We start from the raw sequence: 12,628 nt of genomic DNA, 5'->3' as shown, positions 1-12,628 counted from the left end.
AAGATTTTAAAATCTCTCTTAATTATTGATTGCCAGTAGGAATATGTCCACTGTGATGTCATATGTCCTCTCTGCTAATACTGATGTGTGGTATGTAGCAGATTTTTGGTTGGTAAGCATATACAACAGCAAATTTCCAAACCTTGAAAAAGGTGATGTGAATAATTCTTATATTTTGCTAATAATGAAACTCAGAAGACTAGTTTTATATATATCCTGTTTAACATTTTCATTATTGATCTGGATACTGGGGTGGAGTTCTACCTTCAGCAGGTTTGCAGATGGCACCAAACTGGTAGGAGTGGCTGATAGACCAGAGAGTCATGCTGCTATTCACAGGGAGTTTGACTGGCTGGAGTATTGAGCTAGCAGGAACTTTATGAAGTTCAACAAGGAGAAGTGCTAAGTCCTGCACCCAGGGAGGAGCAACCCCTATGAACCAGTATATCCTGGGGGCCACCTAGTGGAAAGCATCTTGGCAGAAAAGGACTCAGAGCTCCTGATGGACATCAGCTTAAACATAAGCCAGTGATGTGCCCATGTGGTAAAGAAGGCAAGTGCTATTGTGGGCACAGAAGGTCCTGTCTGAGCAGGTATAAACAGGTATAAACCTGAACAGGTTTTGTACAGGTAAAATGGATTGCTGATAGGTGTTTCAAAGAGAGGGGAAAGGTGGAGATGAAGTGTTAAGGTTTGTGAAACAGGACAATAACAATCTCTGTACATCATACCGTAACTTACCGGTTGTACGTTATTCTTATCTTGCAAAGAAATCTAAGGAAAAAATAAAATCTATTACTCAACCACACACTATTGAACTAGAATTGAGGCTTTTTTCATTGACACCACAAGCAGTGAAAAGAGGTTTTCCTCCCTGAATATTCTTTCTGCCTTCATAAATTTTATGAAACAGCTCTTCATTGAATGGCACCGAATATCTGACTAATACCACATCTGTATGTTGTTATATATAGCCAGAGGAGTATTTAGAGTTGCTTATAATTATTTTTCTTAAAATTAAGGTGATGGTCTTCTCCACTAAATTAGAATTGTTTTTCTGTCTTCAGTTCCACCAGTCATCCGAGTCTATCCAGAGAGCCAGGCAAGGGAGCCAGGTGTGACCGCTAGCCTTCGGTGCCATGCTGAAGGTATTCCCAACCCACAGCTTGGCTGGCTGAAGAATGGAATTGATATCACTCCAAAGTTATCCAAACAGCTAACTCTTCAAGGTAAAGTGGCATATTTATTGTTTTCTACAGGTTGCTGACACTTTATCAGTGCATCCTCTCTGTACTAGCTGCCCTTCTTGCATAGTTTTAACGAAGGGTTGAAGTCTAATCTAAAAATTCAGAAGATGTCTTCCAGTTACTCTCCAAGACATGTATCTTCTCTGCTTTCTCTGTTAGAATAATGATTGTACTTAATGGTAGAATTACCAGTAAATTCCCATATGCTCTTCTCAGTTCAAAAATGTGCAGTTTCTGAGTGGAGCAAGCAGCCCAAGACCCAGTGCCAACCAGAATTTGTCACAACAACTGTATTAATGTCATTCAATGAGAATGCAACACTAATATTTAAATTGGGAAGCAATACTTTTATCTGTAAATATTTATTCTAATACATTAGTATCAATCTAGTTATTTTTCATGAGTCCAGATTTGAATTTAGATGAGAACATGAAGCAAACTTTACCTTTATTGCAGCTCAGTTGTAAGCATAAGGATTTCGACTGATAAGAACCTCAATGAGATTTGGGGACCTGACAGTGGAAAGGACAGGAGGAGAAATACCTGAAATGGATGTACTCTTTTCTGAGCAATAACAGCAGACCTCCAGGGGAGTGCAAAGACAGTGCAAACATACACATACAAACACTGCATCTCCCCAAAAAAGCACCACCAAAAAACAAATAAACAAACCAAAACCTCCCAAAACCCCAGCCAAAACTAAAGGAAAGTCTTACCTTTAATCAACAGTTCACCTTCTATGAATCTTGAGCTCTCAGCAAGTCAATGGACCTGGTGATTTTTGATCAGCCATAGTGTAAAAAAAAATCTCATGCTGCTAGTGTCTTCTTGGAACCTTCTCTCATTCACCTGCAAAAATAGGTTGCATCGTTAGGATAGGACAGCAATCAGCCTGTACTGTAAGAAGCATTGGGACGGGCAGATGGCAAATGCTTTCCTGAAGAGTTCCCTTCCCCACAAGTGTCATAGTCCTCTGTTCTTTCACAGACATCTCTCCTGGATATTTGTGAACAATTGCCTTTCAGAAACTTTCCAGTATGAGTATGAAGTGATGGACTCCTGTTTCATAGTAGCATTCTGTTAACTTCTGTTTTGAATGGATTTTTTTTCTTCACCTCTGTTTCATATATTCATTATCAATGAACTTTTTTCTCTAAGCAAAGTACATTTACTTGCATTTTATTGCATGTACTTCTTTGAAATAAAAGTTTGAATATCTTGTTACATTTTCCCAGAGATTTTCCTGGGTTCAACTCTCTGTGTATTAGCTTCAAGACAGATGTATTACACCATAGCCCAGTGCCCCTTCTAGTCCATACTTTAGAATACCTACAAGGCTGGTTTTGTGTATAGCTCCTACAGCTGAACTAGTATACTATAGTTAAAGTACAATGAATCGTTGTTCACATCATTATTCACATCACATTATTTAAAAGACCTTTGCCTGTGAAATCTGGACTGTTTGTTGATGTTCCTACACCAGCTGACATATAATTCCTGAAGTGGTTTCCTACATTGATGTGGATCAATGTGTAAAAAGGTGTAAAATTTCATTGCACCTGGTTTGAGGAGGGTTTTTTTTGTTTTAGTTGGTTTTGGTTTTGGTTTTTTTTTTCAATTTAAGCACCATTCGCACAAAAACAAAGCTAGGTACGTCTGGTTATGAGAAACAAAGAACTTCATTAAAATTATTGTTTCCCATGAAATTTTAGCCTGGTATGTTCCATGGAGGCATGGGTTAATTTGTGTAAAGCCTATGATGGTGTCAAGTGACCAAATGCAGCATAATAAAAACCTAAAATTTATCTGATTTTAAAAACAATCATAGTCATATGAATATATAAAACCTCAAACTGATATTTGGCCCTGAAGTCCAAAATCAACTGAGGTACTCTGGACATCTGTGAGATTAATAATAGTGCATATAATTCACTAGCCAGTTGAATACCTTTGGACTAATTTGGCATGCCTCCAAGTTATGAAGTCAGGAATGAATATGGTTTAATTAGTATGATCAGAGAAACCCTTCTGAATGTAAAATCTGAAAGCAATGTAGCATGTCAGCACACTGAATTTTTCCTCTCCTTTCAGCAAACGGTAGTGAGGTTCACATTAGCAATGTGCGTTATGAGGACACAGGAGCATATACTTGCATTGCAAAGAATGAAGCAGGGGTGGATGAAGATATTTCTTCTCTTTTTGTAGAAGATTCTGCTCGAAAGACCCGTAAGTATTGTGAGAAGTATAAAAATATATGTAGCCCTCACTTAAACATTAAATTGGTATTGAAACTATGAAACATGAAATAAATTAAGAGGATCTTGTGTAGACTTAAAAAAATAAGGTTTAAATAATAGTTTCTTAAGAGTCACCAGTGGCAGAGTACACGATCTGAAGTTTATTTAGTAGTAAAATGAAATCTCTGATTCATTGTGTGAATCACCATATTTTTCACACTGCTGTTAAATTTTTGATAGTTTCCTCATGATATGAAGGGAGTGTGAAGGGAAGAAGGATCTGGATATATAAGGCAAAGCATTAGTGTGGTTTCTGGGCATTGATGGGGGTGTGAGAGGAAGACCTTTTGCAGTCTCTCTTCCTGTATATTCTTGAGATATACCAAGATTCAAAATTTGGCCGCATGACATGAGAATAATCACAAGACTTGATCTCACCTGCTGGAGAGCACAGCAGGTCCTGATCACTGCTAGCCTGCCCATGCTGTCTTGTGCCTGGATAACTGTGGCTCTTTAGAAATGCGAAGCAACAGTGACCTATTCACTTGCTAAGCTGGGAGTTCAGTGTGTCAAAGAAATCTCTACCACTTTCTTTATCCTTTGTTAAATGGTATTGGAGCTTAATAAGCCCTCTTTACCTATTATTTGTCTACCTTGATACTTCTTTCATCTTCCCTTTCCTTTGCTCTGAAAAATCCATTCCTGTTTTCACTTCACCCATTTGTTGCAACAGTGACCTATTCACTTGCTAAGCTGGGAGTTCAGTGTGTCAAAGAAATCTCTACCACTTTCTTTATCCTTTGTTAAATGGTATTGGAGCTTAATAAGCCCTCTTTACCTATTATTTGTCTACCTTGATACTTCTTTCATCTTCCCTTTCCTTTGCTCTGAAAAATCCATTCCTGTTTTCACTTCACCCATTTGTTTTTGTCCTCTCCTCTCCTCTCCTCTCCTCTCCTCCTTTCTTTTTTGTCTACCTTGATACTTCTTTCATCTTCCCTTTCCTTTGCTCTGAAAAATCCATTCCTGTTTTCACTTCACCCATTTGTTTTTGTCCTCTCCTCTCCTCTCCTCTCCTCTCCACCCCTCTCCTCTCCTCTCCTCTTTCTCTTTTCTGTTACTTTATTGAATACTACATATTCATTAGAAATCTGTCTAGTAAAATGATAGTTAATTTACTGGTGAGTCTAATTGCATTAATTTAAGGCATTCCTATTTATCTAAAATCTTATTCAGCATTGCCAAGGACTCGACAGAAGATACTAGAGGCAGAATTAGTAGCACCTTAAGTGTGCCCAGCACTTCCAGTCACAGGACATTGAGTTCAGTTGCATATAGATTTACTATGCTTTAAATGTCTCAGGCATAATCTTCCATGCAGGAGAAGTTTATAATCCAAATGTTAATACCATTACTTAGCTGCTTTCAGTAGCACTAATTATAAATGTCTTTTGAAATGCTTTAACTTTTTTTGTAAGTGTCATGAAAATGACTGCTCAGACATTTCTGAGAAGGCATCTAAGGATAAATAGGCTGTTTGATCATGTTGAGTTTCTGGTAATCTGGTGGTATGAAGTAGCTTGGCCACTTCCATTTGCCTTTTGCAGTGTGTGAAAAAAATGCTGTGAATGTTGCCAAATTACAAAACCCTGACAAGCTCTAGTTTGTTTACGCTTGGTTAAAACTCGTTAGGACTTAACAACAAAACATTTATATCCATCTGTCCAGTTTCCAAGTGTTTTAGTTACCTAATTGTTGTGTCTTCTGAAGAGCTGATCTGCTGTGACTGTGTAGGGATATCCACACCTATGCAAAATAAATTTTTCCTTACTTGTATTGTGATGTAATAATTTTAGGTGGGCCATCTTTACAGGATTTGTAAAATCACATGCCATGCAATGAACACTGCTTGCAACAAATGCTTTAATTTCGACTAGCAGTAAGTTGTTAGGATCGCTACTGGTACCATGAAAACTGTAAATGAAGGAAGACAGAATATTAACCCAATTATTTCTAAGATAAGCCATCCAAAAAGTATAGGCTCCTTGCTTCCTATAAAAATCATTTATTCTGCAAGATGTTGTATGTTGAAGGAAGGCATTTCAGCACTATGTTCCTTGGTATCTCACCACAGTTTCCTAAAAATTGGTGCATGTGTAAATACACATATAGTCCAGAGCTGCATAATGTAACATTCAAATGTAGGTGCAACAGATAAATGATGAAGTCTGATTTGCTTCCTTTGGCTCTGAAACCAATTTCTATACATACAAGCAGACTAAGGTACATACAGTTTCTATCAATGTCATTATCACAGCTACATGAATAATTTGCCTAAGAAGATGTTCCTTTACAGGGAGGAGTTGCTAGCATTAGAAAACTGAATTAGGAATGGAAGAGCTTCATTATCAACTCCTCTCTGCTTGGTTTTTTCTTTCTCCCAAAACACTGGTCCATGCAGCATATTAGCAAATATTAGGGAAGAAAATGACATAGGTAAAACCACCTGGATAGGATTGTGGGCTTTTTTCTCCCCACCCACATGTATTAAACACAATGCTACTGCTACTTTAATCTCCAGCCTGCTGGTTAGGTCACAAGTTACATTCTAAAGATAGTCTCTGGTGAATATAAATGTGATACCATGTGACTTGATATAAACCATACCTGTCATTGATGACATTTTTATAAATAATTTTGCTGTTATGCTCCTTTAAGAACATAAAGCAGACACATTTGCTTTTTTAACCTTTTTTTGTCTTACTGGATGAGACTGGACCTTTTGAAAATGTTAGGATATTGCTTTGAATAAAAATAGAACAGATTCTCACTAGCTTGTCAGTTAATCTGGGCTTGCCTCCTTTGTAATGTCACATAAGGTAAAAATCAAAGCAAAATAAAAGCATTTCTGAACATTGAGTTGATTTGTTATTGAGAGGTTAGTGAGAACTTTGCCGTTGAGCTCTAAAATATAAAGTACAATTGCACTGCCTTGAGCATGACTAATTTTATATGCCACATAAGGAATACTGAACATGATTCCATTATTACCAGTGTATGTATTTTATTTCCTAGAAAGTTTAATAGTCAAAGTAAATGCTAACTTTTGTACTTATCTGACCCATTGTTTATGTGCATATGAAAACTTGTGTGTTTTAATTCTACTTTACATAATAAGCTGAATTTTTATTATTTATCTGTGGAACCTCACTTTCAACACATCCCACATTTATGGAAAACTCAGTACAGTGTTTTGAGAAAAAAATTGATCTATTTTTCAGAAACAGCATAGCTAGTTCATTTCTTTGTGAATGGGTAGTGTAACAACTCCTAAGAGAAAATACTACATTTTCTAGCACCTCTGCCTAAGTTAAAGCCAGTGCCATTGTGGATAAACAGATTGTTAAATAATAAGCATTCCTTCATCTATGTGTATAAAAATGCTATCAGATTGTTAGGTTTTCAAAATTCATGGCATTGGTTACAGAGGCATAGGTTGCATGTCTCTGTATCATAAACAGAAATAAATGGAGAGAATGACAAACCTATACTGAATTGTGGGAAGTGTGATGCTAGGTGCAAAAATAAAAATATATAATGCAGAGTATGATTTAGAGGTGCCTGGGCTTTGTTTATTTTAAAGTTTCCCATTTCAGAAATTTGAAAGCTACTTACCAAGAAAAGTCAATATATTTTGATGATAATGGTTCAGCATTAAGATGGTAATCTGAGATGGAAGTGAATGGAAAATATTGTGAAAATGCTTTGTCATCCAGACTGACCAGCAGATGCCAGTCTGGGACATGATGTTGGTGATTCATTGTGAAGAGCCTAACTCAGGCTTCTTGAGAACCTCTGTGCAGATGCTAGAAAGCTTCTATTAGGTGATCCCAAAGCCTTCTCCTCTCCAGGCTGAACAAGTTCTGTTCTCTTGTTAATTATTATTAGGTATGCATAGGTTTTATAATGTGGGCTTTGTTCTCACTTCTTTTTTTCAACAGGGCTCATGCCTGAGAATTTTTGGATTTTGTCATATCTGTTGGAAAGGCTATATTTTAATCTCAGAAAATGTGGCCTTCAGCTGGAAGTAAATGTTTCATGAAAATGCTCTACTGTAACTGGAAACTGGAAACTACTTGTGATCATTATGACATTTTATAAAAAATGCTTCTAGTTTTTTCTGCTTTCCCCACTAGATATTAATCTTTTCTGTATTAGATAGCATCTTAGATTGATAAAGAAAACAAAAAATTCTAATTATCTCTGTATTTTTTGTGCCTTCTTTTTTGTCTCCTTATATATCTTTTCAGAACATGCATTTTAATGTATCATGACTTTGATAGTCAAAAACAGCCAGACAACATAGATCTGTGCATCCTACTCCTATAGCAGTAGCATTTAAAATATTTCTGAATGCAAGAACTGTGCTGTTCTGATTCTCTAGAGACTGGAAATGCTTTTTTTGCTGTGAATTCCATTTTCCCTCAAGCTTGCAGCTAAAGCCATCGAGAATGAGATAGCTGCTCTGGGTGATAGCTGAATAACCCTTGCAGTGACTGGCAAAAACATTCTGGGGATTAACGACCTGGTCTAAATCTCATTGAAGACAGAAGAGTATCCCCTACTGTCATGATCCTCTAATAATAGCTGAGAGAGCTCAGTTGTATTGGAAGGAGTGTTGGACATAATCACATTTGTACATACAAATAGCAGTTTGAAATCTGGTTTTAGTTTCATTTCAGTTTTGATTTTTCAGAACAGATATTTCATGGAGTCATAGATTTAAGCATGATGGAACCATTTTATCTAACACTATTCCATATTCTCCATTTCACAAGACATTACATTGCATCCTGTTCTGCCTGAATACAGATCTAATGCTTTGTTTGCCTGAAGTGTGTCCTCCCAGAGATGCATCTGCCTGAGTCAGACATGCAAAGAGCAAAAATATCCCTCATTGGTATTTTGCTTTACTTATTAATCAGTTTCACTAGTATAGAATAATGTTGTTTTCATTTTGAAGTCTGTTTTTCTTTCGATTTCTTCCTTTGAGTATCTCTTTTTTTCCCCAGTAAATTGACCCCTTAAGATTTCTTGCCCTATGAGTATATGAATATTGATTACTTTTTCTCACATACACTAAATAGAAGTTTCTTATAAGAAGACAGTTAATATAGTACTCAGTCTTTTTGCCTTGAGGATTCTAATTTGGTTTAGTACAGTTTTATCAAAAAATGGGAACTGCTCTTTGCAGAAGCGAATGTATTACTTGTTTCTTTAATATCTGGAAATAGAAATATATATTTGCTAACATTTTACTTCCACAACCACTGATCCCGTGTCACTTTTTTCCACTAGTATCAGCAGTGGATGTTCATGTTTGCATGTTTATCTCCTGCCTGCCCTATATCCTACCAGTTCTCACTTTCCAAATCCTGTTCCATCTCACCTGTCTCAGTCCTGCAGTGCAGACATAGTCTGTGTTACATTTGCCAAGATGTCTAGATTGTCACTTGGCTATAAATAAATGTAATTTATTTTAGAGATGTACTTGAGAAAGTAATTCAAACAACTTTTTGAAGCTGTTATTTATCATTACAGTTACTACACAGACTTCTTAGGAAATGAATGATTTCATGTTTGTTTACAGGCCATTGATGAAAATGATTAAGACAAGATTCACTACCTGTTGCTCTGGACATATTCCAGAACTGTCTTCTTGACCTTTTACTAATGATTTAACAATGAAAACTATATTTTCAGATTAATCATTTTGGCAGTTTTTAATTCAATTAACCTGTGCAATACCACTATTATATAACTGTGATATTTAATCAGAATATTCTGTTAACAGGTGTTAACAGGTGTTCACCAATATTCTGTAATACAACTATGTTAATTTTTACATTACAAAACTTCTAATTACATCAAAGAATATAATCATGTTTGTCTGGGAAGACATGGTTTCCCTTAGAACATATAAGCTGACTTATATTCTTGTCCTTTGATTTATTACTGAATTTAATTAGTGAGGAGGTGTCCTCACCCATGGCAGGGAGGGTTTGGACTAGATGATCTGTAAAGTCCATTCCAACCCTGAAATTCTATGATTCTGTGATTCTAATTCTGTGCAAGTGTTGTCTGTTCTTTTGCCTGGGACATATATTCCAGTCTAACTAGCCTACAGCTACTTAGGTTAGTAAGATTCAGGGAGTGGGGGTACTGTGAGGGGCATATGTAGTGATGCTTTATGGCACTCTTAAAATTTATGATATATTCTGAAATTTATTCAAAAGTAATAGCACCAGACTAAACATCCAAAACAATTTTTAGCAAGTGTTTTTATGTACTGCATTTGTACCTGGTTAAATGTTTTTCTTGACTGCACACATACCTTCTTCTTTGTTCCTTTGTAAGGTAGAAAATATTTAATCAGCCTGTTTTCTATTATTACCCTGCTCCTGTGCAAATACGGGGCAAAAATATTCATAGAAGAATATTGTCAATGGTGCATTAAAAAACCAAAACTGGTTCATATCTGTACAATTTAAACTTTCAATAGCTCTGGTATAGCTATGCTTTTCTTCTGCCTTTAGCAACAATCTCTGATGATTTCCAGGGTCTTTGATGCTGCAATGGTGTAAAGAAATATCAAACTACTGGAACTTCCGTTAGAACAAAAAAGGGGTGTTCATTGTAACTAAGGCTACTTTTTTTCTTAAGGATTCCTATTTCTTTTTTTTGTTTGTTTGTTTGTTTTGTTTGTGGACAGGTTCTTTATTCTAGCACCCCAGCATCTCTGCAGCAACTGATAAAGATGGCTTTTCATTTTCTAGCTTGCACTATGTGCAGATGCATTTTAAGGAACTCTCAATCTTTTATTATGGATAGCTTTCTCTTCCACACTACTGGATTTATCATCATTTAAGGCATGAACACACAAATTGACAGCTCCATTGTAGATTTATGTTGACAACTACTTTTGATAGTCACAAACACAGATTTGGATCAGCCCAACTTGTAGAAACCATAAGGCAAACCAAAGTCATCAGCTTGCTCTTGTTGAAACACTGTGTGGAAGCTGAACAATTTACATATAGGTCAAAGATAATTTAACAGTGTAGCTTGACAATATCTTTAAGAGAAAGGATGAAAGGGCAACATTTTACTGCCTTTTTTTGTTGATACAAAGTACAATAATGATCACAAATAGAGGAGAAAAAAATGCAGCTTTCATCTGTGGTATTTATTTATTTATTTAGGTTCTGTTCAGGTAATATTAGGACCAATGGAACTGGTCCAAAATTCAATTTTTAGTCAAAATAACATTAACTGACTATGGAATACAATACATAGTTAAATATAGAAAATAAGCCATTTTGTTAACTTAGAAAAAATGATTGGAAGAATTACACTGTAGAATATTTAATAAAATTAATAGAGTATATCAGTGTAATCTAAAATACATATAGAATATCAGATTATATTGAATATAGATATATCTTTCTAAAGAAGAAATCTGACAGTATAGGAAACCTGAAAAAATCATCATGAAGGACAAGGGAATATTTTCAGGGGTAATTTTCAGGCACTTAAAATTCTCAACTTCTGCTAATATATTTTGAAGTAAAGAACTTTAAAAATCCATTATATTTTTTATTTCTTGATGATTTTGACAGGTGCATCAGTTGTGCTTTGGTTTCTTTTCTGTTTCAATTAGCATAATCCTATCAAACCAGAGTCACAGATCATGAAAATGTGTCCTGTTCCCTTTAAAGTGAAATTGTTTTGCGAGTTTATTTATTTTAAAAAATATTTTAATTTCTCTTAATGTTTTCCAAAAAATCATTTTTTAAAATGCTGTTCCGTTTGCCATTGATTAGTATGACTTCATAGATGTTCCTCTAAATTTTATTGAGATATATACATGCACCTTGGGGAGACAACTGTCATGATAGAGAGCTATCAATTAATGCTAGTAAGACATTTCCAAGACCAATTTCATAGTACTTGATGATATTTTAATATTTAGTAGCTTTTACTTTTGGTCATCAATCTTGTGTTACTCAATTCACCCACTGATTGGCATCAGTATATATGGCAAAGTAACTTATCCTACAGATTCTTTCACCTAGTCACAAAAAGCAGGACAAAAGTTCTCTGCCTCATGCACTGTGTCTTGGGGCTAAATTTAAAAAATAATATACCTCTTCCATGCCATTAAGTAGATCTATTTCTAACTGTGTCTTTTTAACATAGTGTCGTAGTCCTATCACCTAACAAGAGATTATGTGAGCTGAATGCTACTGACTTGACAGGTTTATGGCCATCATAAGCAACAACACATCTCCTCTGTCTAGAACTGGGAATGAGACTAAAAGCCTTTTGACTGTGATTTATGGCCTAAATTCTCTCTGAAAGGCTTTATGCAATTTTAATAGAATCTTCCTGTCACATCTGATACTGAATGGTACCTATTTACCTAATTTCCTCAGAGATAATTTATGCTGGCATTTTATTTTATGGCAGAGCTAAACAAATTTATACTTGTTGACAGCATCATATGCAAAGACTTCATTTCAAACCTCCAAGTAATTCAGCTCATGAACCATTTTTTCTCCTTGCTAGTGTAGGCTGGATTGAGTTAATGTGCTATGGGAATGAATTTACACATGATTCATAGTAAAGATTTATGAAAAATATCAAAAAATAAGTTATGTTCGTATTTGACCAAAAATAAAGTGTTAACTGTTGACTTTTAAGTGATAAATTGTAGTTATCAGTATTGTAAAAGTATAGTTATTATTATTTAATTGATAAATAATAGTTTAATATACATAAAATAGTTTTGTTATTGTATTACCATAAGCTGAAATGAGATTAAATTTCATGTCACATAAGAACAGAATGGAATGTTGACAGAATTTGTAATGGTATAATTATTATAAAGAAAGCAAACAATAGATAACGGGGGGAAAATGTGTTAGCTTATATGTATTTACATTTGTATATAAACTCAACAAATCTGAATTTCTTATAAGAATAAAATTAAAAACAGGTATGTGAATAACTTTTTTCATTCTGCTTGGTAATGGAAGCTGAGCAAAAAGTAATTCATCTTAACCTCACCCTCACTTTTAACAC

General features: G+C 35.2%; 1 protein-coding gene across 1 annotated transcript in view; it reads left to right on the top strand.

Moving 5' to 3' along the window:
• Nucleotides 1–1,022: 1,022 nt before the first annotated feature.
• FSTL5 (follistatin-like 5) overlaps nt 1,023–12,628 on the top strand; it is a gene marked incomplete at its 5' end in the record, with an annotated part of 59,114 nt that continues 47,508 nt past the window's right edge. Inside the window, 2 exon segments of the mRNA XM_009085182.1 lie at nt 1,023–1,229; nt 3,339–3,473. Coding sequence (XP_009083430.1) covers nt 1,023–1,229; nt 3,339–3,473 — 342 coding nt within the window.

The sequence above is a fragment of the Acanthisitta chloris genome, unplaced genomic scaffold, assembly GCF_000695815.1.
Source record: "Acanthisitta chloris isolate BGI_N310 unplaced genomic scaffold, ASM69581v1 scaffold4842, whole genome shotgun sequence".
In the NCBI taxonomy this organism is placed as follows: domain Eukaryota; kingdom Metazoa; phylum Chordata; class Aves; order Passeriformes; family Acanthisittidae; genus Acanthisitta; species Acanthisitta chloris.
Note: the sequence above shows the minus strand (reverse complement) of the source record. Positions and strands in the feature narration are given on the sequence as shown.